Source organism: Ovis aries, chromosome 17, assembly GCF_016772045.2.
Source record: "Ovis aries strain OAR_USU_Benz2616 breed Rambouillet chromosome 17, ARS-UI_Ramb_v3.0, whole genome shotgun sequence".
In the NCBI taxonomy this organism is placed as follows: Eukaryota; Metazoa; Chordata; class Mammalia; order Artiodactyla; family Bovidae; genus Ovis; species Ovis aries.
In genome coordinates this window covers 63,972,561-63,999,827 of record NC_056070.1, presented here as the reverse complement: position 1 = coordinate 63,999,827, position 27,267 = coordinate 63,972,561, and the positions used below count along the sequence as shown (strand labels likewise).

The 27,267-nt window shown below is 52.9% G+C and overlaps 1 protein-coding gene across 2 annotated transcripts; it reads right to left on the bottom strand.

Annotated features, from left to right (window-relative positions):
* Positions 1 to 1,126: 1,126 nt before the first annotated feature.
* On the bottom strand, positions 1,127 to 27,267 carry FOXN4 (forkhead box N4). 2 transcript variants are annotated; one of them, XM_042234712.2, is made up of 10 exons: positions 26,673 to 27,267; positions 25,769 to 25,857; positions 12,926 to 13,071; positions 8,685 to 8,809; positions 8,478 to 8,591; positions 8,037 to 8,164; positions 7,319 to 7,415; positions 6,399 to 6,606; positions 4,012 to 4,404; positions 1,127 to 2,946 (listed from the first exon to the last, which is right to left on the bottom strand). In XM_042234712.2, the coding sequence occupies exons 2-10, from the start codon at positions 25,852 to 25,854 to the stop codon at positions 2,696 to 2,698; spliced, it is 1,548 nt and encodes a 515-aa protein (XP_042090646.1). In that variant the 5' UTR covers positions 25,855 to 25,857; positions 26,673 to 27,267; the 3' UTR covers positions 1,127 to 2,695. The 2 variants fall into 2 exon arrangements, with proteins under 2 accessions (XP_042090646.1, XP_042090645.1); XM_042234711.2 differs by having other exon boundaries at positions 8,478 to 8,809.

Genomic DNA, 27,267 nt, shown 5'->3' with positions numbered 1-27,267 from the left:
CCCCTTCCCCGCTGCCTGCCTGTTCTCCTCTGAAGCGGGGCCCTGGACAGCCCTTCCCGGTACCACCTACAGCCGCATTAATCGACCCCTACCTTCCCTACTGGCTGATCATCACCTATGTGTGAGTCTAGTCTGCCGGTGAGGCTGCAAGCCCCTTCCTGGGTGGGCTTAAAAGTTCGACAGACTTGTATTTATTTATTTCTGGTTTTGGCTGTGCTGGGTGTTCGCTGGTGCGTGGGCTCCCTCCAGTGGTGGTGTGTGGACTTCTCATTTCACTGGCTGCTCTTGCTGCCGAGCACAGGCTCAGCCACCTTAGTAGTCGCAGCTCATGGGCTTAGTTGCCCCAGAACCAGGGATCGAACTTGTGTCCCCTGCATTGGCGGGCAGATTCTTAACCACTGGACCAGCAGGGAAGTCCCAGACTGCTAATCAAAATGCCCTTCTGCTGTTATCTTGGGTGGCAAGTCACCTCCTTTAGTCCTGGGCCTCAGCTTCTCCGTCTGTAAAATGGGTGTAGCAAGTAGTAAGACATGCCTCTTAGTGTTGTCACGAGGATCGAATGAGCTGATTTACAGCCCTGACTGGCACAGGGCCTTGGTGCTGGAAAGAGTGTACCTCCTCCCACCTCGCTGCCCTCCCTGACCCCAAGCAGGCACCAAAGAGATAGCTCTGGAGCCTGGCACACACAGTCTCAGTCCTGCCTTCTCACTGGGACCCCAAGTCCTACCCACCCTCTCTGAGCCTCGCCTTCTGAGCAGTAGGCAGGGTTCACATCCCTGCCTGAGTGAGTGCTTGTCCAGATCCTGGGCACCCTGGGGTGGGGACTGGTAGCCAGACTAATTTTACCCATAATGACCGAGTCTTCTCAGTCTGGCACGATGGGAACCTGGCATCAGAGGACCTGGGTCCAGTGTTTGCTCTTGGGGCCTCAGTTTTCCCATCTGTAAGTGGGTCTCCACTGTGAGGGGCTCGAGGCACTGTTGTCCTCTACCCCCCCTCCCCTGCTCACCCCCCTCCCCTGCTCACCCCACTCCCCTGCTCACCCCTCCCTCCCCTGCTCACCCCTCCCTCCCCTGCTCACCCCTCCCTCCCCTCTTCACCCCTCCCCCGAGCCACAGAGCTGCATTCAGCCTTTATTGACAGAAGACAGATCTCCAACACTACAATACACAGTCCTGGGGTCGCCCAAACACAAGCTTCATTAACAATGACTCAAACATCTTAACTTGTGGGAGGAGACGTCATGTCACACAAAGCAGGCAAGCAGTGCTGTTCCAATCGGTAGCACTGAGCTATGAGTAAGGATGGTGATGCTTGGCAGAAAGTTCCGGAATTTGGAAGAAGTTAGAGATGGTCCTTCAAGACAGGCCTGAACACCAAGCCTACCAGGTGGCTGGCAGACCTGTGGATTACTCAGAAAATTCTGGCTCTAAGGTTCAGGAACTCCCAGATGGAGGAACCGAACATCCGATGGGGCCAGAGAGGACAGTGGTTTAAGTGGTTGCCATGGTTTCTCAGATTAGCGGGATGATCCCTGGCTTTTTTTCCCAGCCACTCACCTGGCTCCCCTCTAAGCCAGCTATCTGTAGAAACTGCCACTTGGAAAGTCAGTCACTGGCAACGAGAGGGAAAAAAGACATAAAGAAGGTCATGAGGCAATGAGACAGGCCAACAAGTGCCAATAAATACTCTGCATTGCAGCTTCTACAGCCCCACTAGCCATGTGGGTCAGTGGCTTTACCTGGTTCACAATTAACTTTCTTTCCATCGGGGTGTCTTCATTTCCAGTACAAAAAACCCCTTCCCATTCCTCTCATCCCATCCTGACTTGGAAGCCCCCAAAATCCAAACTAGGAGTCTCCCTTCTTAGGTGCACATTTCAAGAGGTCTGAGTCATGACTAAGCATTAGGAAAATATCCAGTCTCTAATTTAAAAAAAATAGGATGTTTCACTGTATCGAAAGTGCTTGCTTGTTCTAAAAAAGCAGCCTAAGACTGCAGAGGGCTTAAGAGTCAGTTGGAGATGTGATGTATGGATCATTTAGGGGTGCAGGGAGGGACCACGGAATCTCATTCCAGGGGCCACGGGCGGGGTTTGAAGAGGTGGCGTGGATGGGCTCCAATAAATATAAATAAAGGTACATAGGGTCACAGTGCCCGGTGTGGCTCGGGAATCTGCCTGTGAAACCCTAACAGACTGTGAGGAAGGGGGCCTGCCAGGCCAGCGGGGCAGGTGCCCGGTTCAGAGTTCAGCCTGCTCCGGTCCACGAAGGCTGGACAGTCTGCCAGCCCACCCCGGCCTCGGGGCCTGTCCGCTGGAGACTGAGGCAGGTGTTTCATCCCAGAAGAATAAATTAAAAGCCTTCCCATCGGAGTGTTTCCGTGGCATACCCGTCCCAAAGCAGGCTGCAGGTCATTCACAAATCAGCTGGGAGGCAGACTGGAGAGACCTTGTTCTTAGCTCGGCCAGGCCTCGCATCTCGAGCCTCGGAGGAGCATTACGGGGACCTTGTCCACTCTCCTCTGTCCTGCTGACTTGAGGAGGGCCCAGAAACTTCCCCTGGAGGTCAGGCAAGGTCAGCCAGCAGCCACAGTTCAGAGGCCTGTGGGAGGGTAGGGGGCCTTTCTTCCGGCAACACCCGGCTCCATGAGCATCCTTCCAGGGCCACGTTCTGGGGCAGGCGAGGCAGTCAGCTCAAAGCAGGGCTATCGGCTTGTTCCCCAGGTACTGAGAGGAGGAGGTGGTGGCTGGCGTGGCCACACTGTCTGGGGTCGAGTAGGCAGCATAGAGACCGGTCACCTGAAGGTCTGGGAAGGACTGGTCACTGCCACCAGAGACGGGAGTCAGGCCCGAGGCCCCCAGCTCACAGCCCAGCGGGGAGTCTCCGAAGGCCCCCAGCGTGTCCAGGCTGAAGCCTTCATCCTTGATCTCCTCCCAGAGGTTCCCTTCCAAAGACAAGAGCGTTTATGTCAAAAGGACAGGAGTTTGAATTCCATCCTAGAGACGCAGCAAAGACCTCTCGGCATCACAGGACAGTAGGGTGGAGCCGGCGTTCAGCCCTGGTCCTCCCCTCCCATCCCAGGCGTACTTGGGAAAATCACCACCGTCTCGGAGCCTTGGGCTCCTCTGGAGGAAGTGAGATGATCAGAGAACCCACCTCCTGGGACTGCAAGGCTTAAACTAGGGGGTGAGTGGGAAGCACTCGGCATGCGTTAAGTGGCACCATCGTGGTCAAAGTCAGGGGACAAAAGCATGATTTCCTTTTAACTGCACAGTAATCTTGGGGAGAAGCGGGGCAGTTCAAACATACCCATTTCACAGCTATATCTGACCTAGTCATTTGCTAACTGACTCACCTGCTAACTAACCTGCTAACTTGTCCCGTTCCCTCACTAGACATGCAACTCCTGGAAGGGCAGGGGATTTCTCGGCCCCTGGCGGGCTCACAGTAGCCAGTGCATGGCTGGTTTACGAGGCTTCGCTGAATCTGAACTTGCCTTGTTCATTCATTCGTTCATTCCCTGTGTGCTGAGGGTGACCATGTGGGTCAGAGCGTGACCTGGCATGAGGCTGGCACATGCAAGTGGACGCAGTTTCTGACTGACAACGTGGGGTCAGAGAGGGCTGGGTTGAAATGCCGGTTCTGCTGCATATAGCTAGGCGGCCTCAGGCCGAATGAGGTCTGAATGAAGAAATGGGACTTCATTTCTCTTGGTCTAAGTTTTCTTAGTGGTGGAATGGGAGTGTGAAATGACAGTGGCCTCCAAGACTGTCGCAGGCTGAGATGGGATGATGCCTCTGAAGTGCTTGGCACAAGGCCTGGTATACTGTAGGCACTAACTAAATGCCTGCTGTGATTCACTAGGATTAGGCGCTTGGGAGGTGTTTGCTGAAGGAATGAGCTGTAGAGTAAATGCCGACGGCTCTCCTTTTCCCCAGTCTTTCTGGCTGCCCCCTCCCCAGTCCCTCCCTTCCCTTCTGTTCCCCTCACCCCCTTCCTCCGACCTCACCCTGCAGAGCAAAGTCCATGATGCTGGGGTCCAGGGCATCCACCTCGGTGTTCATGTCGGTGCTGATGTTGATGAAATCCACAGGCGCCCTTCCCATGGTGGGGTGGGGGAGGGGGCTGGGGCTCAGGTCCGGCAGGGCGTGCAGAGGTGGGGTCTGGGCCGGGGCAGGAGAGTCTGGCACCAGATGTGCCTGGGGCTGTGCCTGATGGTGCAGGGGGACTGACGGCAGGGACAGGGTCATCAGTGGCTGGGGTGGGAGCTGGGAGATGGCCAGGCAGCTGTGGGCCACGGCCGCCGTGGTGGCGTGGGTCAGCACCGGGGCCTCGGGCTCCCCTGGCTTGCCAGGGCGTCGGCAGCTTTCCGGCCGGTCCGAGATCAGCTTGTCCAGCTCCTCTGCAGGCAAGTGGGAGAGGTCATTCATCAGAAGCCACCCTACAGCTCCTAGGTCCCCAGCCCAGGCCTGGATTCAAAAGTGTTATCAGCTGTGTGATTTTAGCAAGCCTCTTGGACTCTCGGGACGTCAGTCTCTTTGAGATGGCCTCATGCACTCTACACAGGGTCATGGAAATGGAATGAAGTCACAAATGACATAGGGACTTGGAACAATGAGACGGGCCTCAGATAACACTGGCTCCCCTCATGGGGACAGTGCTTTATAGAATAATCCTGTAACTCTAGGACTTCACTAAAACCTCATAACAAGCCTACAAGAGGGAAATAAGGCAGAGATTACAAATCCCATGAGACCGGGACAAAAGTTATAAACATACAGGGGGCCCTAGCCAGAGACATGAAGCATTGCTGTGGACTGAAACTTGGATCCTCTTCCCTCGATGCTCTTCAATAGAAAAGATGGAAGTTACGCAAAATTATTTTTAGTTGTTGGCTTGTGTCTCATTGACTACAGCAGTTCTGAGACCAGACCACTAGGGTTGCACACGTTTAGAAATGAGGACACTTAGAATCTAGAAGGTGAAATGGCCTGCCCAAGATGTCACACGAAATAGGCATCAGGACGAGCCCTGGATATCAAACCAGACCCCAGAGCTCGCAGCCAAGGGCCTACTGGGTCCTGCTATGTCCTGATCAACTTATTGAATTGTTCATCTCTGAGCTAGTCTCCCATCCCCCTTCACACCCAAACTTCAAGTGTGATGCTATCCACAGGGCCAACCCGAATATTCCGAAGGCTGGGTGGCATTAGCCTCCCAGGTCACTCTTTTCTATTCACATGTCACTCATATATCCCCAGCTTCACATCTCTTAATTAAAAAAAAAACAAACAGGTGTGATATTTTTTTAAATCTAAAGTAACTCATGAACAGGGTAGACAGTTTGGAAAATAGACAAACATGCGAAGAATATAAAAATTATCAGTGGTCTCTCCACAGTAAAGATTTTTATGTGTGTATTCTAGTCTCTGTGTATACATATGTATCTATATAGATATACATTAATTGACACACAAATGGGTGTGGCTGTATATGCATTTTAGAATGTGACTATGTATCGGAGAAGGCAATGGCACCCCACTCCAGCGCTCTTGCCTGGAAAATCCCATGGACAGAGGAGGCTGGTGGGCCGCAGTCCATGGGGTCGCTGAGAATCGGACACGACTGAGCGACTTCACTTTCACTTTTCACTTTCATGCATTGGAGAAGGAAATGGCAACCCACTCCAGTGTTCTTGCCTGGAGAATCCCAGGGACAGGGGAGCCTCATGGGCTGCCGTCTCTGGGGTCGCACAGAGTCGGACACGACTGAAGCGACTCAGCAGCAGTAGCGGCACATTATGTATATTGATTCATAACCTGCTTCTTCATTTATCATACTGGGAACATTTCTTTTTGAGATAGAAATATTTTTGGAGTACTAATACTTGCATGGTATAATACTATATCCTATTTAATCTCCTATTGTAGGATGGCTAGATTGCTTTCAGTTTTTTTACCATCAGAAATCACTTCATGATGGATAACTTTGTTCATAAACTTTTTACTAAAATCTTTGATTTCTCCAGCACAAACTGCCAGAAGTAGAATAAAGGAACCAAACTGGGGACAAAATTTGCAAAGCTTCTTGATATTACTTTGCCCTGGGAAAGTCTCACACTTTACATTCGCACCAATTGTACATGACAGTGCTGATTTCTCCGCATCGTAGCCCACACTGGGTGTTACTGTTTTATTACTTTTGAGAGTCTGTTCCAGTATGGTAAGAAAGGTAAGGAAGCCTTGCTTTCCCATGGTGGTTTTGCATGGCATGTCCGTGGGAGACACTGGGGTTGTTAGTGAGATTCTATACTCATTGCGGGATGGGCAGGGTGCAAGCTCGTGTGTGTGTATGTGTGCGCGCGCGTGGGTGTGTGGTGGGGCGCCGGGGCCTCACCAGGGTTGGCCATGCTCCGGTGGATGGCAGCCAGGTCCTTCCTTTTCCACTTCTGCATCTCCTCCTCCATCTTGTCGATGCGGGCCAGGTTCAGGGCCCACAGGCATCCCTTGCGCGAGGAGCCGCTCATCTTGTTCTCCACCTTCTCAAAGCACTTGTTCAGGGACAGGTTGTGCCTCACAGAGTTCTTCCAGCCGTCAGGAGCTGTCTGAGCGGAGAAACGGGCCCATGGGAGACCTCTCTTCAGGGGCCCCTCTCTAATCATGTCTCCCTAGGGGCTATCTCAGACTCAGGCCTAGGGGAGTAGGAGGGACAGCGTCCAGGGCTTAACCTTGAGTTGGGAATACGAGAGGGAGCAGTGAGGACTGCGGCAAACGGGAGGGTCCATGCTCTGATTAAAGGGGCACCTGTACTTCAGCTCTGGGCAATGGTTAAGACGCAAGGACACGGCCCAAGGCTTCCAGATCTGCTCTTTTTCTCCTACTCAGGAGACAAGCAAGTGAGATGATGCTAATATGTGGATAATTTGTCAAGTGTATTAAATGCCTATCATTTTAAGTGCTCATACTTTACTGTAAGGTAGCCAGACATTGCAATGCACCTCACACCCTCCTCCTTTTACCCACAGTTTCTCTGTGTTTGCATCATTATGTTTTACCGAGTCTGTGCTGAATAGCTAGATTGATCCTCTAGCCTTTGCCCCCTGAGATGCCTGGTGAACTCCTATTCATCCATCAAGGGCCCAGCTCAAATGCCCCCTTCTCTTTCTGGATTTCTTGGCCCATGTCTGTGTGAGTGCACATTGCAGGTGTCTTTGGACATGACTAGGGGACTAAAAGGGTGGCTTAGTTTGGCCCAGGTTCTAGCAGTGCCAGGGAGAGACCAGAGCCACTCTAGCCACCCCCTCTGAGGCCCCTCACCTTGAAGTAGGGGAAGTGCTCCTTCATGAAGCTATAGATCTCGCTCACGGGCAGGCTTCCTGTCTTGCTATTCTTCAGGGCCATGGCGATCAGACAGCTGGAGGCAAAATGTGGGGCAGGCCAGATGTGAAGCCATCTCAAGCTGACAGCCCAAGGTCCCCTCTGCCAGGAAGTTGGCCCTGCGTAACCCCGCTGGTACCAGCCCCTAGACGCTCACAATGTTAGCTCTAAATACCTTTTCACGGCTCTATGTCTTTGCCACCCTCTGCCCTTGACCTTGAGCTCAGCTATTGGTAACGATTTTAGAAATCTTGTCTTTTCCTCCTTTTACTCCTTTCTCATCGTTAATGGGCCTTTAGACATTAACTGAGCTGTTTAGCTGCCTTCCCCAAATCTTGTGAAGTACCTAATACTATTATTTGATGCCTTTCTGCATCAGAGGGAACTGAAGCTCAGAGAGGCCAAGCCTCTTCCCCAAGGTCACACAGCCAGCTGGTGAATGACAGAGTGGAGCACTGGGCTCAGGGTCTGGAGTGGATTCTCAGCCCTGGGAACTGACTGACCACGTGATGATCCGTCCTGAGAATGGGTCCCACTTCCCAAAACCTTCCCCTGGGAAGCCTAGGCTACCACACCCAGCTCTCTGAGGTGCCCTCGAGACAGCCCTCACCCTTCTCTTCCCTGAGTCCCCCACCGTCCCAGCCCCCCAGAACCTCACCTGTAGGAATAGATGGGCTTGGGATAGTGTTTGGGGTGCAGTTCCTGGGATGAATGCACAGCCATGCGGGGCTGGGGGTAGGGAGGCCGTGCCCCAAATGGGGAGCCATACAGGCCCACAGGAGCGCACTTCCCATCAGGGGTGGGGAGTGAAGAAGGGTGGCAGGGAGAGAGATGGTGAGAGAGAGCATTAGTCACTCATGATCACCCCGCCACTCCCCCATCTTGAAGACGCAGGGTTTATAGCCCTGGCAGACCAGACCATCTTGTCTCCACCCAGCACAGGGTTTTGGGTGGAAATCAAATGAACAACCCCATGACATGGTGAAGAATGTTCTTCCCATGTTCCAGGTGGGAAAACTGAGGCTCAGAGCAGTCCCTAGCCAGCCCAAGTCAGGAGTGTCTGCTTCTGAGGCCAGGCCCCTCCACCAGCCCCCAGTACCTGCTGGACACCTGGGGGGAGCGGGAACTGAGGTTGTGAGGCGGCAGAGTACAGCTGTGGTGGGTTCTGCAGGCTGGACGAGGGCTGGCCCCCCACAGCGAACTGGTTCATTTGCTGGGGCCGGGAGAGAAGGAGACAGAGGGTCGAGGGCGACCCCAGCCCTGTAGGACACCTCCCTCGCTCCCCGACCCACGTGGTGGCACTTACACTGGCTCCGTGGTTGGTCAGGGGACTCGGACCCAGCACGCCTTGGGGGGCCATGCCAGGTGGGCCTTGGAGCAGGTGGCCTGGGGTGGCTGCCATGTGCAAGTCAGCCGCCCTGGCCAAGGCACCTGGAAAAGGGAAGCGCAGAGACGCCTGGGCTGGGGGAACGGTAGCTGTGGACAGGGACATCCCCACCCCTGGGCGCCTCCAGAGAATGAAGCCGTCCCCTACCCTTGGGGCTCAGCGCATAGCAGGTGCTTGGCAAACCATGTCTCTGAATGATAGTGGTAAAGAGTGGGTTCCCACCTTCTCTTCTGCCAAGGATCAGCCCAGGTAGAGCAGATGTACCCCCTTTTCCTGTGCTGGGCCTGTGACAGGCACTGCTAATCTATCATAGAGTCTCACTGCCCCAGCCTGACTTGAGGTAGACACTGCCGACCAAGCAAAGCTGATGTTCAATGATCCTGCCCTGGGGCCTTCAGCTCTCCTTTGAGCTCTGGCTACCACCTGGGCTCATCCTTTGTGCTTTGGTCTGTCTACTTTGTCCTGCCATCTCTGACCAGACCGTTAGTTCCCTGAGAGCTGGGACCACATTTTATATAACTCAGTGCTGCTAGCGCCTCGCATAGTGACAGGCATGCAGGAGATGTGCCATGATGCAGCGAAGAAAGGGGCTTCCTTACTTCACAGTTCCCATCCACTGAATGCCTACTGTGTGCACGGTGCTTTCTGCATTGAGTCCTCTAACACTCCATGAAGGCAGTTCTATTATCTTTTCACTGTAGGTCAGGAAAGAAGTTCAGAGGCAAAGCCATCTGCCCAAGGTCACATAGCTGTCCCCTCAGGGTTCTAGATCAGGGATCGAGAAACTATTGGCCACCAGACCAAATTGGCCCAAAACTTGTTTTTGTAAATAAAGTTTTATTGGCACACAGCTACAGCCATTCATTTACATATTATGTATGGCTGGTCTTGCACAGCAGTGACAAAGCTGAAATGTTTCAACAGAGACCATCTGGCTCACAGGGTCTAAAATATTTACTGGCCCGTTACAGAAAAACTGTGCTGACTCCTGCTACTGACGTTTCGGCCAAGAACAATTTGGTGAAAGAAATACTCCTAGGGGATAAGTTTTTAACTATGGGTCCTTTTAATGTACTGCAGTGATTGTTTTTGTTGAATTTTTTTTCTTCTTATGACACACTTTCTGTGTCCCTAAACATTTAATTCACTTCCACTGCAAACAGGCTGCCATTTGTTGAGTATCAACTGTGTGCTGGGCCTTGTCCTCAGTACTTTTTAAACAGATATTTATTTATTTGTTTATTTATTTGGCTATGCTGGGCCTCAGTTGCAGCACACAGGATCTTCTTCACTGTGGCACACAGGATCTTTAGTTGCAGCTTGCATATGGGATCTCGTTCCCTGACCAGGGATTGAACCCAGGGCCCCTGCATTGGGAGCTCAGAGTCTTGTAGCCACTGGACCACCAGGGAATTACCTGTGATACTTTCTTTAAAGAAGTCAAAGTACTTAAAAATTTTTTTTGTGGTAACCATTTAAAAAAATTGAAGTATCTGCCATGGAGAAGTAAACTCAGCATCACCTTGAATAACATTAATATTAAATCACATTCTTCTAAGGTTTTTTTTCTGGCTTAAGACTAATAGTAACTTCTGGGACTTTCCTGATAATCCAGTGGTTAAGACTTTGCCTTCCAATGCATCGGGTATGAGTTTGATCCCTGGTCAGGCAGCTAAGATCCCATGTGGTAAGATCCCATGCGGTAAGATCCCATGCGGTAAGATCCCATGCGGTAAGATCCCATGTGGTAAGATCCCACAATATTACTTCCATTTTATGTTTTGCTGTTTGGCCGCCAAACACCAAAAAGTCAAAGCATGAAATGGAAGCAATATTGGAACGAATTCAATAAAGACTGAAAAATGGTTCACATTAAAAAAAAAAAAAAGTTGAACTATAGTTAATTTACAATGTTGGGTTAGTTTCAGGTTAGTTTCAGGTATACAGCAAAGTGATTTAGTTTATATCTATCTATCTATCTATCTATCTATCTATATCTATATACATAGATATAGATATAGGGACTTCCCTGGTGGCTCAGACGGTTAGGCATCTGTCTACAATGTGGGAGACCGGGGTTCAATCCCTGGGTTGGGAAGATCACCTGGAGAAGGAAATGGCAATCCACTCCAGTACTATTGCTTGGAAAATTCCATGGACAGAGGAGCATATATATATATATATATATATATAAACTTTTTATATATAATCTGAAAATCTTTTCCAGATTCTTTTCTCTTATAATTTTTTAGTTGCTCAGTCATGTCTGACTCTTTGCGACCCCATGGACTGCAGCACGCCAGGCTTCCCTCTCCTTCACTATCTCCCAGAGTTTGTTGAAGCTCATGTCCACTGAGTCGGTGATGTCACCCAACCATCTCATCCTCTGTCATCCCCTTCTCCTCCCGACTTCAATCTTTCCCAGCATCAGGGTCTTTTCTAATGAATCAGTTCTTCAAATCAGGTGGCCAAAGTATTGGAGCTTCAGCTTCAGCATCAGTCCTTCCAATGAATATTCAGGACTGATTTCCTTTAGGATGGACTGGTTGAATCTCCTTGCAGTCCAAGGGACTCTCAAAAGTTTTCTCTAGCACCACACTTCAAAAGCATCAATTCTTTGGTGATCAGCCTTCTTTATGGTCCAACTCCCACATCTGTACATGACTACTGGAAAAACCATAGCTTTGACTATACAGACTTTTGTTGGCAAAGTGATGTCTCTACTTTTTAATATACTGTCTAGGTTTGTCATAGCTTTTCTTCCAAGGACCAAGTGTCTTTTAATTTCATGGCTACAGTCACCATCTGCAGTGATTTTGGAGCCCAAGAAAATAAAATCTCTCACTGTTTTCATTGTTTCTCCGTCGATTTCCCATGAAGTGATGGGACCAGATGCCATGATCTCAGTTTTCTGAATGTTGAGTTTTAAGTCAGCTTTTTCACCCTCCTCTTTCACCTTCATCAAGAGGCTCTTTACTTCCTCTTTGCTTTCTGCCATAAGGGTGGTGTCATCTGCACATCTGAGGTTATTGATATTTCTCCTGGCAATCTTGATTCCAGCATGTGCTTCATCCAGCCCAGCATTTCACATGATGTACTCTTCATATAAGTTAAATAAGTAGGATTACAATATACAGCCCTGATGTACTCCTTTCCCAATTTTGAACGAGTCCATTGTTCCATGTCCAGTTCTAACGGTTGCTTCTTGACCTGAATACAGGTTTCTCAGGAGACAGGTAAGGTGGTCTGATATTCCCAACTCTTTAAGAATTTTCCAGTTTGTTGTGATCCGCACAGTCAAAGGCTTTAATGTAGTCAGTGAAGCAGCAAATATTTTTCTGGAATTCCCTTGCTTTTTTTATGATACAACAGATGCTGGTAATTTGATCTTTGGTTCCTTTGCCTTTTCTAAATCCAGCTTGTACATCTGGAAGTTCTTGGTTTGTGTGCTGTTGAGGCCCAGCTTGAAGGATTTTGAGCATTACCTTGCAGGCATGTAAAATGCATACGATCATGCGGTAGTTTGAACATTCTTGGGCATTGCCCTTCTTTAGGACTGAGTATAATTCCATGTGTTATACACTAGATCCTTGCTATTTATCTATTTTACATATAGTAGTGTGTGTATGTTAGTCCCAAACTCCAAATTTCTCTCTCCCCCACCACCTCCAACCCAAAGTACTTCTAAAGGAGTAAAGGAACTGAACTTCTGTAAAGGGTCAGACAGCAAATATTTTAGGCTTTTGCCAGCCACGTGATCCGTCTTGTCTGTGGTTTATAACCTTTGAAAAATGTAAAAGTATTCTTAACACAAAGGCCATACAAAAACAAGCCATGGGCTGCATTAGCTCCCAGAGGTGGTCATCTGCTGAGTGCTCTAGATGTCCCGGGAGGAGGGGAGGGGCTGTCTTTATTCTTTGCTGAAACCTGAGCTCACACAGGGCCTGGCACACCATGATGAGCAAAAGAGCGAAGCACATCCCTCTGGGGAAGGTAGAATTAGTCCCATTTTATAGAGGCAGAAACTGAGGCCTGGAGAGAGAGACTGACCTGGCCACGGCCACCCCCTGGTTCACGGAAGCACTGGGCGTTGCCTTTCCCCGTCTCCCAGTCCCACCCCACCCTCCCGCCACCCCGCCTCACCCCACCCCTGTGCCTACCTGGGTGCACGTGTGGTACACTGGGGCCGCCCAGATTCACACGGCCACTCGCCATCTGCTGCAGCCTCGGCACATCCACGGCCGTGAGCCACGACAGCGACTGCAGGTCCCCGGGAAGGTCATCATCGCAGGTGGTGGCCAGGAGCCTGCAGGGAGGGGCAGGGACTCGGGCAGGGGCGGGGAGCTCAGGCCAGCTCCTGGGGGCTCCTCCACCTCTGGAATCACCCCAAAAGCTTCTCACCTCCCCCAGGCCACCTCATCCTCCAATCTGCCCATCCCTTGGGAGCCCTCTTTAGCAGTCAGATTGCACATCCTCAAACCTTTCCTTCATTTATTTGCTAGACACATCTTACTCAATCCCTATCCCCAAATGATAAACACTAGTGTTTGTTAAGCACTTATTATGTGCCAGGCACCGTATCAAGTCCTTCCCAGGTAGCAACACAGAGGACACCCCCAGTCACCTGATGAGGCAGGTGTTATTATTCCCATTTCACAGATGGGCAAACTGAGGCTCATTGCCCCAAGTCACTCACCCAAGGCCAACCTGGAACAGGAAGTGGTAGGGCTGGAACCCCAGCCTGAATTCCTCACCATGACCCCAGGCAGCCCCTGGAGCTTCCAGTTAGGATACATGCCCCCCACAACTAACCCAACACCAGAGCAAAAACATTTCTTTCTATGCAAAGAAAGTGTGCCCATCAAGGATACCAGGCCCAGTACCCCCAATTTTGGGATAACCATGGCTCCCCAGTGTCCTTCAAGTGCTCACCCCACACCTCCAGGGCCCTGGGGGCCTCACAGCACCATCCTGTCTGTGTTATAATGTAGTGTGTTTGCAAACCGGCCAGGAGCCCACACCAGCCCCACCACACCTGCCACCCCACAGGCCAGGCACTTTCTGGTCTGTTGACCCGAGGCCCACTGTCCCAATTTTAAGCTCCAAGTTTCAAAAGTAGGTGTCCTGGGACCTCAGAGAGAGAGTGGGGGGTGTGGAGCCTGGGGTTTCCTCATGCACAGGACCGTGGGCCCAGCTGGGGCATCAGCCTCCGCCCCCTCCGCCGTCTGCATGGCCCCTCAAGCGGCTCTCTCTCCATCCCTCTCGCTCCCTTGTGTTTTAGGGCCACAGTTAGCGTTGCCATGGCACCGTTGCTCGGTTGTCACAGGGCCTGGGCCCTCAGCCCACCAAGCTAGCATCAGGTGACCGCCCGGCTGCCCTGGCGATTGGCTGCCTCGTAGGAAAACACAGCCTGGAAACGATTTGAAAACTCGGCCAGCCCGTGTCGGTGGCAGCAGTTGGCCCGGCTGCTGTCCCCTGGAGGTCCATTGTGTGACAAACGACTGTTGCCCCCATGGCACGTGGCTCCTATTGTCCTGGGGTCTCCCTGCAATTGTTTTTACAGCCCCCCCTGCCCCCCGGCTGCCGCCCATTCGACCTGCTCATAACTCATCTGGATGAGTGACAGCCACGGGCCAGGCCTGGGTGATGCCATCTGTCCCCTCGGGCCCATGGAGACCACGGGGTGAGGCTGAGGGCTTGATGTGACGCCCACCCAAGTTCCCTCCTCGCCCCGGGGCTGACCGACCTTCCGGCCTCTGGTGGCGGGAGCCCCACCCCTGCTCAGTAACCGGCTATGGCTCCCCAGTGCCCTTGGGCTCTGCCTGGCATCGTCCTTGCCTCCTCCTGCTCCAAGGAGGATTGGAGGTGAAGCCCTGATGCAGGTTTCTCAAGGTGGGGGCCCCACCAGAGACCCCTGAATGGTGGCATGGGGTTTGTAAAGACACCAGGGTCCTGGGCATCACCATGGGGCAGGATGTCTGGAGGCAGTTGAATCTGTTAGGTGATATGTTATTTGAGAGCTTGGACTCTGGGTTCTAATCCTGGTCTTACATACTTACCTGTGTGCCCTTGGGCCACTGACTTAACCTCTCTGAGTGCCAGTTTTTTTGATCTACAAAGTTGGGCTAAATAATAGTTCCTATCGGTCTTCCCTGGTGGCTCAGTGGTAAAGAATCCACTTGCCAGAAGAGGAGATGAGGGTTTGCTCCCTGGGTTGGGAAGATCCTCTGGAGAAGGAAATAGCCACCCACTCCAGTATTCTTGCCTGAAGAATCCCATGGACAGAGGAGCCTGGGGGGCTACAGTCCATGGGGTTGCAAAGAGCCAGACACGACTTAGCAACAGCAATATTTCCTATCACACAGTATGGTCAGGATTAAATGTACTGTTGCATGAAAAGACTTGGAACCATGTCTGACTTTGCTGTCTTTAATATTAATATTAATGATAATATTAGCCAGGTCCTCTGGACTTCCCTCATAGTGTAATAGGTAAAGAATCTACCTGCAAGGCAGGAGACCCAGGTTTGATTCCTGGGTCGGGAAGATCCCCTTGGAGAAGGAAATACTGGATTATTCTCCAGTAATACTCCAGTTACACTCCAGAATTCTTGCCTGGAGAATCCCATGGACAGAGGAGCCTGTTGGGCTACAGTCCATGGGGTCACAAGAGTCAGACACGATTTAGGGACTAAACCACCACAGGAGTCTGAAAGTCCCTCAAAGCTTTGGGCTCTGGGGTCACATAGACCTGCCCCTGCTGCTGCTACCACTAGCGGCTTCCATTTACTGAGTGCTGCTTGTGTCCTTTGACAGGCCCATTTTACAGACGGAGAAGCTAAGGCCCCGAGCTTGCAGATGCTCTGAGTTTCTTTCCCCCAGAGTGAGAATCACAGCTGTACAGGTGGTAGAGGCTGAGTTAATGGTGCTCATCTGATCAATCTTTCTTTCTTGCTGCTTGAGAGCCCCGTTAGGCTTCCCTGGCCCCCACAGCAGCACACACACCCCCACCCTCCCCACCCCAGCCCTGCAGCGGCCTGGCGTCCATCCTGCCCCTGGCCCCACCCTGCTCCCACACGGGAGCACAGTCCCACCTCTGGGACAGGAAAGCCCTTTCAGCTCTCTCTCCCCAACCCAACTATGCCCACCCCTGGAGGCTCACTTCAAATCCTGTGTTCTGGCTTCTTCATGCCAAAATCCTGCCCCTCACTTTACCCACATGGAGACTGAGACGGAGAGAAAGGAGGCAGTTTGCTCCCAATGTCATCGTCCAGGAAAGGACTAGGGCAGGGACTCCGGGCTCACTGTGCGGGCCCTTCCAGCCAGGGAGCACCTTCTCCTCCAGGAAGTCTTTGCAACCTAGACCCCAAGCTCAGAGACCTCGTCTGCATCCTGGGTGGGTGTGTCCTGCCCGGCCATCTCTTTGCCCAGATCCTGCCTCTCGGCTCACGGAGGGCTGGCCCCCAGTCCCCATCACCCCAGGTCTCAGCACACAGTGGAGCTACTTCAATGCCTGCTTGGCCAGTCAAACAGGTTGACCCCAGGCCACCGATCCAGAGAACCTGGACGACAGGACAGTGACTGTCCCGTCCAGCAGTTTAGCTGTCCTCTGCCTCCTCGAGCCCTTGCAACAGCCTCAGGACAGGGACAGGGGGCAGGCAGCCCCACTTTACAGATGGGAAAACTGAGGCCAGACCGGTGAAAGCAAAATCATGGCCAAGACTCAACCCCGGGTCTGTCTGCTGCACTGTGGTCTGTACCTGCGGCACCACAGGCAGAGAAGCCCTGTCCTCTGGGGGAGATGCCCCGACCCTGAGTCGGGGGCTCTCAGCGGGGGCCGTGTGGACCAGCGTCACCCAGGAGCTGGTTCCACTGCAGAATCTAAGGCTCAGCCCAGTCCCTGGAGTCTCACACTGGGGCTGTGGGGCCCTGGAAGCTGTGTACTAGTGCCTCCCTGAGCTCTAGGGGGTCGGGGGTGGGGGACAGCCCTGTGTGGCAGCTGGGTGTGGCAGGAGCTTCACACAGCTCAGGCTTTGATTGGATAGATCTGGGTTCGAGTCCTTATGATTCCCTGTCTGTGTGACCTTGAACAAGTCACTTGAGGTCCCTGAGTCTTCATTTTCTCATCTGGAAAATGGGAGAGGAACAGACCGCTTCTCCCTGGGCTGTTGAGGGCACCAAGTGAGACAGTGTGTGTTCAGCTTTCAGTGTAGGTCTGACCCCCGCCCTCGCTCCTCGGGGCCTTACCGCTCATTCTGGGGGTGGACAGCCAGACCCTGCTTCCCTTGCTATCTCCAGCATCCCAGAGGTTGTCTGGTCCTCCCGCCCAGCCAGGCCAGAATGCCAGCCTCCCTGTGCCTGGCATGTGGCCCTGCCAGTCTCCTGTGATGGCTGTAGCTGCCGGGAGCTGTGCTGGAGCCTGCCGGCCCTGAAGCCTGGCTCACGTCCTGCTGACCCTGGCTCACCTGGCTCCAGGCACCTCTTCACCGTGGGTCACAGGAACCCGGAGATGATGCTCTGGGGCCTAAACAGGAGTGTCCCATCCCCACTGCCTGGCCCAGGGCCCTGAGCATCTCTGTTTCCTTCTCTCCACCCTCCTCTGCCCCCTACAGAGGCACCCAGCCCCTCTCCATGGTGCCGTGTGAAGACCCCCAAAACCTCCCCCTCACCTGTGCCTTGAGTTTCCTCATTCGAGGTATCCCCAGGGGCCTACTTCCTGCTCTGTCCTAGGGAACGTCATGTTAAATGGCCTCAAGCACGGGATCCATGGCAGTTGTGACAAGAGAAAGACTTTGTGGTTCAGGAACCACTATGGCTTCTGAGCCACAGGCCCTCGCGAAGGCACTGAATTCCCCAGCCTCAGTTTCCCCACCTGTAAAATGGGCACAAATGATAAACAGAGCTGCAGTGTCTCATACCGCGCCCAGGACTGGCATGTCAGTGTGGAGGTGAAGTGGCTTGTGAACCATCCTGCCATCTGCGAGGGTTTGGGGTTATTGCCACAAGTGAGTGTGTGTGTGAGCCTGTGCCAGTCTCTTGAATGGGTTTCTCGTCTGCTGGAAAATGATGGACATCTGCGAAGCAAAGGAAGAGGCAAGCCCAGCCCCATCGCCCTGGGGTCCCTCTGTGTCTTCGGGTGAGGAGAAGAGCACTCCCCCAACCCCGGGTCACCATGTCACTGATGCCTGCCCACCTGGGGTCACCTCCAGCGAAGGCCGCAAGGAGCATGAAACTGCAAAGACTCAGCTCCTTCCATCTGCTCCCCCCAATCCCCCACCCCCATCCTGTCTCACCCCTGTCCCTCTGCTCCAACTCTCTCCCTCTCCTCGCCAGCGCCTCTGTCTTCTCGGTGTGGCTTTCTGTCCCTGGGTCTGAGGGGCCCTGTGATGAAGTCCTGGCCCCGCTGTTCCTGTCTGCTGACGTCGGCGCGCTTCCGCGCCTCCTGAGCCTCCGTTCCCTCCCCTGCAGAGTGGGGTGAAACTGACAGAGGCCAAGAGCCCAGGAGAGGCTCTTGCAAAACCTCTACCAGCTTCCTGCAGCCCCTTCTCTCCCTGACCCAGCATCCAGGTCACTACCCCCCTGCCCCCATCTCCTACAGACTCGTCTCCCTCCCCCACACTCACCCACCCATCATTCTTGTGTCCCCACTGCAGGGCTGCCATTGAGCCAGGCTTTCAGGGGATATGGCTTCCCTGATAGCTCAGTTGGTAAAGAATCCGCCTCCAATGCAGGAGACCCCAGGTTCGATCCCTGGTTCGGGAAGATCTGCTGGAGAAGGAACAGGCCGCCCACTCCAGTATTCTTGGGCTTCCCTTGTGGCTCAGTGGGTAAAGAATCTGCCTGCCATGTGGGAGACTGGGGTTCAATCCCTGGGTTGGGAAGATCCCCCAGAGAAGGGAAAAGCCTGGAGAATTCCAGCTGGACACAACTGAGTGACTTTCACTGTTACTTTTGGGGGATGACAGCAGTTAACCCACCCACCTGTGCTCAGGTAATTCCCACACGTCCAGTTCCCCCATCTATAAAGCATTACTGGCTTTATATATATATATATATATATAAAGACATATAGTTCCCTCAGGGTCCCACTGGCCTTAGGACTCTAAGGTGGAGTAGCACCCCAAGGTTAGAAGCAGGTGTGAACCCCAAGACAGGCCGGCCTGAACAACTTCCTGACTGTATGACCGTCACCTGCCCTGGGACTCAGTTTCCCTCTGTGTAAAATGGGAATACTAATAATAGCACCGACCCTAAGCGGGCTGTCGAGAACACATTGAGAGTTCATCTAAGCATCAGATCAGATGAAGCATCTAGTTTTCTGCAGAAAAAGTAGGTTAAACTATTAGCTCGGGGGCTCCAAAGGGGACCCCTGGCAATGCATCATTCTCAGACCCAGTGGGGGAAATTTGTCGCCAGCAGGGGATCCTCATTAGTGAATGGAAAGTTTGGGGTCAAAAAGAAGACGACCTAGGTAGCACTGCAGGGTCCCCTTTTGAATGAAAGGGTTCCCCCAAAGCTCTCCACCCACTCAGGGGGGAATCTTCCTTCTCAAAGCTCAGCCCCATTCATCTTATTAAAATACATACACATCCCAGGGAGCACCATCGCTCCCTTTCAGAGACAGGAAAGATGAGGCCAAGCCCAGCAAGCTGACCTCAGCCACCTCCTGGCAATGGCCCCAGGTACCTGCCCCCGCACCTCCTGCCTGTCCCTCCGGGGGCCTCAGTTTCCCCATCTGGAATGTTGGAGTTGAACCTCTCGCATCTCCGTGGGGCACACTGGGACACACAGCCTGCAGGGCCTGGAGGACTATAGAGGTGGGCAGCCCAGCTCTGCCGGCGAGTGGGATGCTGAAGGGTGCCAACCCATTCTAAGGGGGTCACGGCCTGGAGCATCTGAGAGGGGGCGGACCCTGGTTAGGAGCCAGGTGGTACCCTGGGAAACTCAGTGTCAAAACAGCCTATAAATTTTCAGTGCAATAGCGCGTGCGTGCGTGTTCAGTTGCTCCGTTGTGTCTGACTCTGAGACCCCATGGACTGCGACCGCCAGGCTCCTCTGTCCATGGGGTTTTCCTGGCAAGAATACCAGAGTGGGTTGCCATTCCCTGCTCCGGGGATCTCCCCGGCCCAGGGATGGAACCCGCGTCTCCTGCGTTGCAAGTGGATTCTTCACCGCTGAGCCCCTGAGGAAGCCCCCGTGCAATAGCAGGGCTGCCGTTCTTCAAGTGCGTTCTCTGTGCCTATCACTTTACCCATGCTCCACATGTGCCGTCATGCCTTTTGCTCTGAAGCCTCTGGGCTTATCAGAAGGGGGTGGGCCCTCTGCAAGGCTATCTTCTGCACTCACCGCACCTAGGAAACCTGGGCCCAGCGCTCCTGAGCTTCTCTTTTTGTAGCACTTCTGTGTAGTTGGTTGTGAGTGGAGGCTCTGGGGCCCACCAGGCTTGGTTTTAAACCCCACCCAGTCCTTAATAGCTGTGAGATTTATCTGCAGTCATCTGCCTCTCTGAGCCTCAGTTTGCTCATCTGCAAAATGGGGGTGCTAACACCTGTACCCATCTCATAGGGGTTTGTAAGGACTAAATGTAGTTCAGGTGGGACACCCCAGAGCACACATCAATATTCATGACCTGCTAGCAGTTCAGATCAGCGTACACGTCTTCAGCAGGGTATGGACTCAGCATGAAGCAGGCTCCATGGGGAGGGACACGGCAGAAGATCTGACTCAGGAAACATCTGATTCACTCCACAAATGCCTCCTGAACAACTACTTGCCAGGCCCTGTTCTGGCAGGCAGACAGAATTCCCTCTGTCCAAGCAAAGAACTTTCTAATCAACCTAGGGATGCAAAGGAGGAGAGGCCTACCCCCTGGCATGCCCGCCTTCCTGCCAGTCCACTCAGGTCTGTAACTCCCTTGTCTCCTGCCAGCCCGTGGAATGGCTGCTTACAATACCCATTCTGCAGATGGGATGACTGAGGCCCAGAGAGAGGTGGAGATACCCCTCAGCTGCACAGCATGTCAGCAAAAGAGCTGGGATTTACACCACCCACCCTGGAGCCTCTTCACTTGGATACTCTGCCAGCATGGCTGAGCTATATCAAGTTGTAGGCAGGAAGGGCAAACCCTATTCATGTTATTTTTAGAAGGATCGGGCTGCACGGTGCCTCCATGCTTCTGGGGCTGCTGGTCAGGGGCCGTGTGGTAGCCCTGGGCAAAGAGAGAGAGCCTTGGGGTCCGTGGCCACTGTTCTGCACTGGCCAGGGGGCCATGCTGGAAACACTGATGAACAACATCCTTCATCAATTAGCTATGACCCTTGATCCTTTGGAGGGATGGAAGATGAGCCCGGAAAGCAGGGCCTGGGGTGGGTCAGCCCCAGGAGACCTGGACCCCAGTCCTGGCCCCGCTCCTAATGGAAGGGGGGTCCTTGTGCAGGCCACTCACTGCCTTTGGTCCTCAGGTTTCTCATGCACAGAACAGAGGTGATGGAAGGGCCCAGCTTGCTTCTGGGCTCAGGGTAGGCCGATCACTGCAGGGCCCAGCGCAGTGTTTGGCTCCAGGGCTAGGCGCACGTTTGCGGAAGGGGTGGATTGCATACCCAGCATTCAGAGCAGCCTTTTACAAGGGACATCAGAGCCTGTCACTGTCCTTAAAATCCATTAGCGTAGTAATACTCAAGCTCCTTGCCATGATCTGACCCTTGGCCATCTCCTCCTCTCTCCCCTTTGCTCTAGCAAACCTGCTCATCTTTCAGGTTCCCCAAACATTCCATGTTCTGTTTGCACATGCTGTTCCCTCTCCTGGGAATGCTGTTCCATGCACTCACTCACAGCTAGCGCTTTCTTGTGCTTCTGACCACAGCCTAACTGGTCCCTCCTTTGAGAGCTCCTCCCTCATCACCCCCATCCCTGCTGGTCCTTGCAGTGTCGTGTCTGAGGAATATTTAGCATTTTGCCATGAGTTATTCACTTATACATGTTTCCAGTCTTCCCACTCTAGGAGGGCAAGGACAGAGAGGCCCTCTTTTGTGGTCAGCACCCAGCAAAGGACCTGGCACCCTGTGGCATTTATTCCATACCTGCTGGAGTAGCAAAAGGAAGAGGGATCTCTCCCAAGTTCAACCCAGTTCAGCTCCAACACATCTAACATTCCCCAATTTCTATCCATTTCCTGCTCAGCTTAGACACCACCTCCCCTGAGGAAGCACTCCCAGCCCAGCCCACTATCTTCTAGTCCTTCCATCCCCTGGAATGACTACTGCTGCTAGCATCTACCCTGGCATAGATTCCTGAGCTCGCTGATTTATTTTAACCCTATTATCTACCCCTGCCTTCTCAGTCCAGTCCAGTTCAGTTCAGTCTCTCAGTCATGTCTGACTCTTTGTGACCGCATGGACTGCAGCACGCCAGGCCTCCCTGTCCATCACCAGCTCCGGGAGTTTACGCAAACTCATGTCCATTGAGTCGGTGATGCCATCCAACCAGCTCTCTCTCAGTCCAGAGCCCACATTTAACCCTTTACTTCCTATCTTGAGGATTCTTAGAGTTCATACAGCAATTGTGCAGTGGAAGGAACAGATGTTTGAGGTTTGAATCGTGTCTCAGTCCCTTTGTAGCCGTGTGACCTTAGGCAAGTCACTTCAGGCCTTGTGAAATGGAATAAGAATTCCCACCGCAGAGGATAACTATGAAGATAAGATCAGATAACTTCTAAGAAAGGGCACAAGGCAGCTACTCAAACCACATTTCACTGTTTTCTCCTCTGGCCTTTCATTGTTACTAGGAGGGGTTTGCCCAGAAAATATTGTCTCTGTGGGGAGTGGGGCAGAGGCACATCTGTCTGTCCGTCCGTCCGTCCGCCCACTATGATTATAACCAGGAGGTTTTACCTGCCTTCTGGAGATGTGGTTAGTAAGAGATTGTTACATCATTACTAACTGTTCTTGTCTCCAACCCAACCTTTACACAAAAGGGATTAGCATTTCATGGAGCTGTTTATTTAGCGAACACATCTTTTGTAAGATCTTCCGTAACCGTTTACAGGAAGAAGAAAATCAAATGCCATTGTAGCAAGCTCAGAAAGTCCCCACCGGGCCAAGAGTGAGCGTAACGTGCAGTGATTTGATTAGGAATTTGGAAAAGAGACTCTTTCTTTTCTAGAACTTGGCTTGGGACGTGGTGCGCGTGCGAGGGCTGGATGCGTGTTTCTGGGAGTGGAAACGCAAGACCCGGAAGGGAGACGGCACCCCAGGAAGGTTACCTCTCATCCCTTGCCCTCGGGTAGCCTGAGGAGCCATCCTGGCCACCCCAGACACCCAGGAGGGTGGAAGGTTGTGAAGATACTTGGATGGTCACTGCCCAGGCCAGATGGAGCCCCCCTCCCCCCTCCAAGGAGGTTACAGCCAATGAGGGCAGCCATTCTGGAATGAGGGTGAACCATCCCCCACACTCCATGCAGTGGGAGGCTTAAGAGGAAAGGCAGGTGGCGTCTGCTTGCCCTGGTCCACAGGATAGGATTTGGTCATCACTTGAACACGCAGCTTCCCTGAGTTTCTCTGGATGTGCTATTTCTCATGTGATACTTATCCGTTCATCTCTCCACCTAAGGCATATTTATAAAATATCTCCCGTGTGCCTGGCAACTGATTCGCCAATGAGAAAACCACTGTTCAGAGAGGGCAAGACTTTTGCCCAAAGTCACCTCCTTTCTTAGGGGAGGGTCTGGGGAGTCAACACCCCATATAAGGCACCCCATATAAGTCAACTGCTGGGCCGCATGGTCCCGGGAGAACCTGAAGTTCCAAGAGTCAGCACCCTGCCTCCTCTGGCTTCTCTGGGCCTGTTTTCCAACCTGTAAAAGGAAGTTGTTGGACCTGATTTCTAGAATAAGGAGTTAGCACACAGGAAGTGCTTAATACCTCTCAGGGTCTCCTGCTACCAAGAGTGTTGAGGCGAGGGGGAGACCAGCTAACCCACGCTGAGCAGGAGCTGTTAGCCGTTGCTCAGGCGGTCCGGGCTGCCTGCATCCCTTGGCCCCAGGCGGGCTGGGATGCTGTTGCCAATTTGCTGTCTAGGCCCAGCCTGACTCCGGACAGCTCCCTGGGGGACAAGGCAGCTGCGACGCCCCCCGTGCACAGCCATTGAGAGTTAACGGTCAAACTCCGCCCCTGGGGATGGAAGGGCAGGCAGCTGGGTGGAGGGCTGCAAGGGGGCTGGAACCAGGCTCAGAGCCACTCCCTGGAGAGGCGGGAGGGGGAATGGGAAGCCCATAAACTTCTCCTGGGCTATTATCCCAGGAGAAAAATGGGAGTGGTCGGAGAAATGCGAGTGGGCTGCGGGGAGTCGCTGTATAATCACAAAAGCTCCCCTCCGCAAGAAAGCACTCTCCCTGGGTGGGGCTACAGGCTCCTCCCAAGGACCTGAGAATTGGGCTCTCACGGCTCCATGTCACAGATGAAGACACTGAGGCACAGAGAGGGGCAGTGACTTGTCCAGGGTCACACAGCTGTGAGGTGGTGGAGCAACTTGCTCTGTCCCAGCCCCCCGTGCTCTTCACCAGTGGGGCATGGGAGTGGTGGCCGTGGTGCCCTCTGGGTGAGGGTTCGAGTCCCCACTGTCCCTGTAACTAGCTGCACCATCTTGTTAAGGCATCTAATCTGAGCCTTGGTTTCCTCATCTGCCAAAAGCGCGCAACAGTGCTCGTTTCATAGGGTGGTTGTGGCACAGGCAGGCAGGCAGGTACTAAAGCGTTAAGAAACTGTCAGCTATTATTATTGTTGTTGTTGTTATTTTGTTATTCTGCCTTCTGTTTATGCTGTTTAACGTAAGAAAACATCCCTGAATCCCTATGAAAAGGAAAGGCTGAACCCTCCAGGATTTCCCCAAGATCATATAGCAGGCAAGTGACAGAGACGAAATTTCTTTCAATCTAACAACTCTATGCAGTGGGTACTGTTTCTGTCCCCACTTGATGGAGGGGGAAACAGGCTCAGAGAGGTCCACACAACCAGAGAAGCTGGGATTCTGACCCCAGAGCCAAGCTCCTGACTCTAGTGTCGCCTCCAGTCCACCTGCCAGGGTTTAAAACCTTTCAGCACAGGAAGCCCAGAGGTCTTTGGTTGTGGAATCTTGGGGAAAGCATTCCACTTTTCTGAGCCTTGGTTTCCCCACCTGTATGATGGGGGCTCATCAGAGCAGCTCCTCAAGCTGGGCATACAGTAGGTGCCCACAAACTTCTATGTACCTGGCACATGTCTAGGCTTCCAGCCCCACCCACAGCAGCCTCTCAGCAAACCCTTGTTTGAATGCATGGCCTCATTAAGGTCTCTGAAGGCAGTCTCCAGATCCACAGCCTTCTGGAAGCAGTCAGCCTCTAGTGGGGGTCTGCAGTCTTCCCCAGAGGCACTGCTGGTGAGTTGCAGCAGCCCCAGGAGGCCAGACAGCCCCTGGGTAAACAGGGCTGATCCGAGGTGACAGCCTGCTCTTCTCGGGCCAGCCTCTGTCCTGTCCCCACTCCCTCATCTGGGCCGTGCCCCCTCCACCCAGGGACACATGGTGCTTGTCTTGGGGGCAGGGCACTGGGAACCAGGGCAGGCAGGCCTTCAGTGGCTCAGGATTCATTTTTTTCTCCTCCTCCCTCCCTTCACTGATGACCTTGAACAAGCCCCTTCTCCTTTCCTGGGGGGCATTTCCTGGAGGCCTGTTAAGCTCACTGGAGGAGAAGCCATAACTGCTATTGTCATCTCAACATCCACCCCGATGCCCAGTCTCTCACCCAGGGGGAGACTAGAGACTGCAGGCTTTCCATGGCTCCACTGCCCCCAGGCCACGAGTCACACACCCTCAGAGAGACACCACCTTTGAGACCAAGATCTTCTAGTTCGCCTGCAAAATCACAGAACTGAATGTAACCGTAGTTCTTGGGCATTTTCAGAAACCATAGCCAGTGCATAAACACTTGAAACAATTCAAAAAGATGTCATTTGTTATTGTCGAAGCCCTCACCTGTATTCCTGTGGAGAGGGGTGGTGATTTTGCCCTGAGTTTCGAATAATTCCTGACATCATGGATGAGATGTCACTTTCTATCATCTCCTTGGGAAAAAGACAAGCAGAAAACAAAACTGCCATCAGCAACGATGTGGACAGGATGGAAAACTCATAGTTTTCCCACAATTCAAAAGGATAGAGCTCAACCAACAGAACACTTAAAAAAAATACTAGAGGATTCCTGGGAGTCACAAGTCACTTTTCCAGAGCAATTCTACAGGGTTTTAGAAGCAAATGAAGAGAATGGAATGAAATTCCAGGCTCTTTCAAATTAATGGGGGAAGGCAAAAGAAGTCTCTAGAAGCCAAATGTCAAGTCATGGAAAACATGGACTTGCGAAATAGGAATCAGAAAATCCTGATTCCCTTCCAAGCCTAGTATTGTCAACCACGGCTGAGTTACGACCACTTTGGAAAAAATAAAAAAGGACAGCCTGATGAGTCATGGACGTTTCTCTGGGGGAGCCAAATTCCCACTTGCAAAGGGAATAATCTCCGCAGGGCTCCCACCCTGGAAACGGCTTCAGAAATGTCACATGCCCTTGCTGGAAAACCAATCCAAACCCCCACCACTACCAGCACCTCTCCATCCTCAGCCCCCACCCCCGACACATACAAACATTATCTTTAAAAGAAATCTCCCTTAAGTTTTCCAAACTCTGAGCCTGAAACGAACACAGAAACCCACTCAACCCTCAGATCCGCCCCCAAAGTCATCAAGGATTCTTGGAAAGGAGGAAAGAGGAGCAGAGAGAGGCAGCCCCCCCGCAGCCCCTGCCCCGAGTCTCCCCCCTCCCAGGAAATGCAATGCCGGGCACTGCCCGGGAAGAGGGAAGCAAAGCCGACGGTGCAAGGCGGTACCTGGAGCCGATCTTGGCTGGGCCGCTGCCACAGGCGCTCCTGGGGCGGGCCCGGGTTTCCGAAGGGGGGGCTCCCTCGCGCTCGCCCCTCGCGTTCCGCAATTTGGCCGCCGTCGCAGCTCGAACCGTTTTTAAATTTCCCTCTCTGGAGCTGTCCAGCTCAGAGCATGCGCAGTAGCTGCGTAGGGGGGCTTTTCCCCAAGGGGTCAGTTACAGGGCAGGGTCAAGGGGATTGCAGCGGGCGTTTCCCGGCAGCAGCGAGCCTTGCACGCCCCGGGGGCTCCGGGTGGGGTGTGGCGCAGGGGGTAGGGACACCCCTGTTCAAACTTTGCCAGCAGTGGCCCCCCAAACTGCACTCCTGCGAGCATGCGTTGAGGAGCAGTGAGTGAGAGGGTGGTTTAGGCCCAAAGAATTAAGTTGCAAAAGGATGCTGGGTGCATTAAAAACTTGCAGTCCGTCACTGCCCATGGGGAAAGCAGATGGGTGGGTGTGGAGATCTGTTGCAGCCCCCTCTCTCTCCCGCAAAGGGTGTTTGCAGGGGTGCGGGGAGGGCGGTGCGGACAGGCCAGGAGGCCGAGTCGGGGCTCCAGGTAAAC

Excerpts from the sequence above, each read along its gene's own strand:
- FOXN4 (XM_042234711.2), bottom strand. The coding sequence starts at position 25,854 with ATGATAGAAAGTGACATCTCATCCATGATGTCAGGAATTATTCGAAAC. Across the intron at positions 7,416-8,036 it reads AAGCCCATCTATTCCTACAG|CTGTCTGATCGCCATGGCCC; the intron begins GTGAGGTTCTGG and ends TTTTGCCTCCAG. Across the intron at positions 6,607-7,318 it reads AGCACTTCCCCTACTTCAAG|ACAGCTCCTGACGGCTGGAA; the intron begins GTGAGGGGCCTC and ends TTCTCCGCTCAG.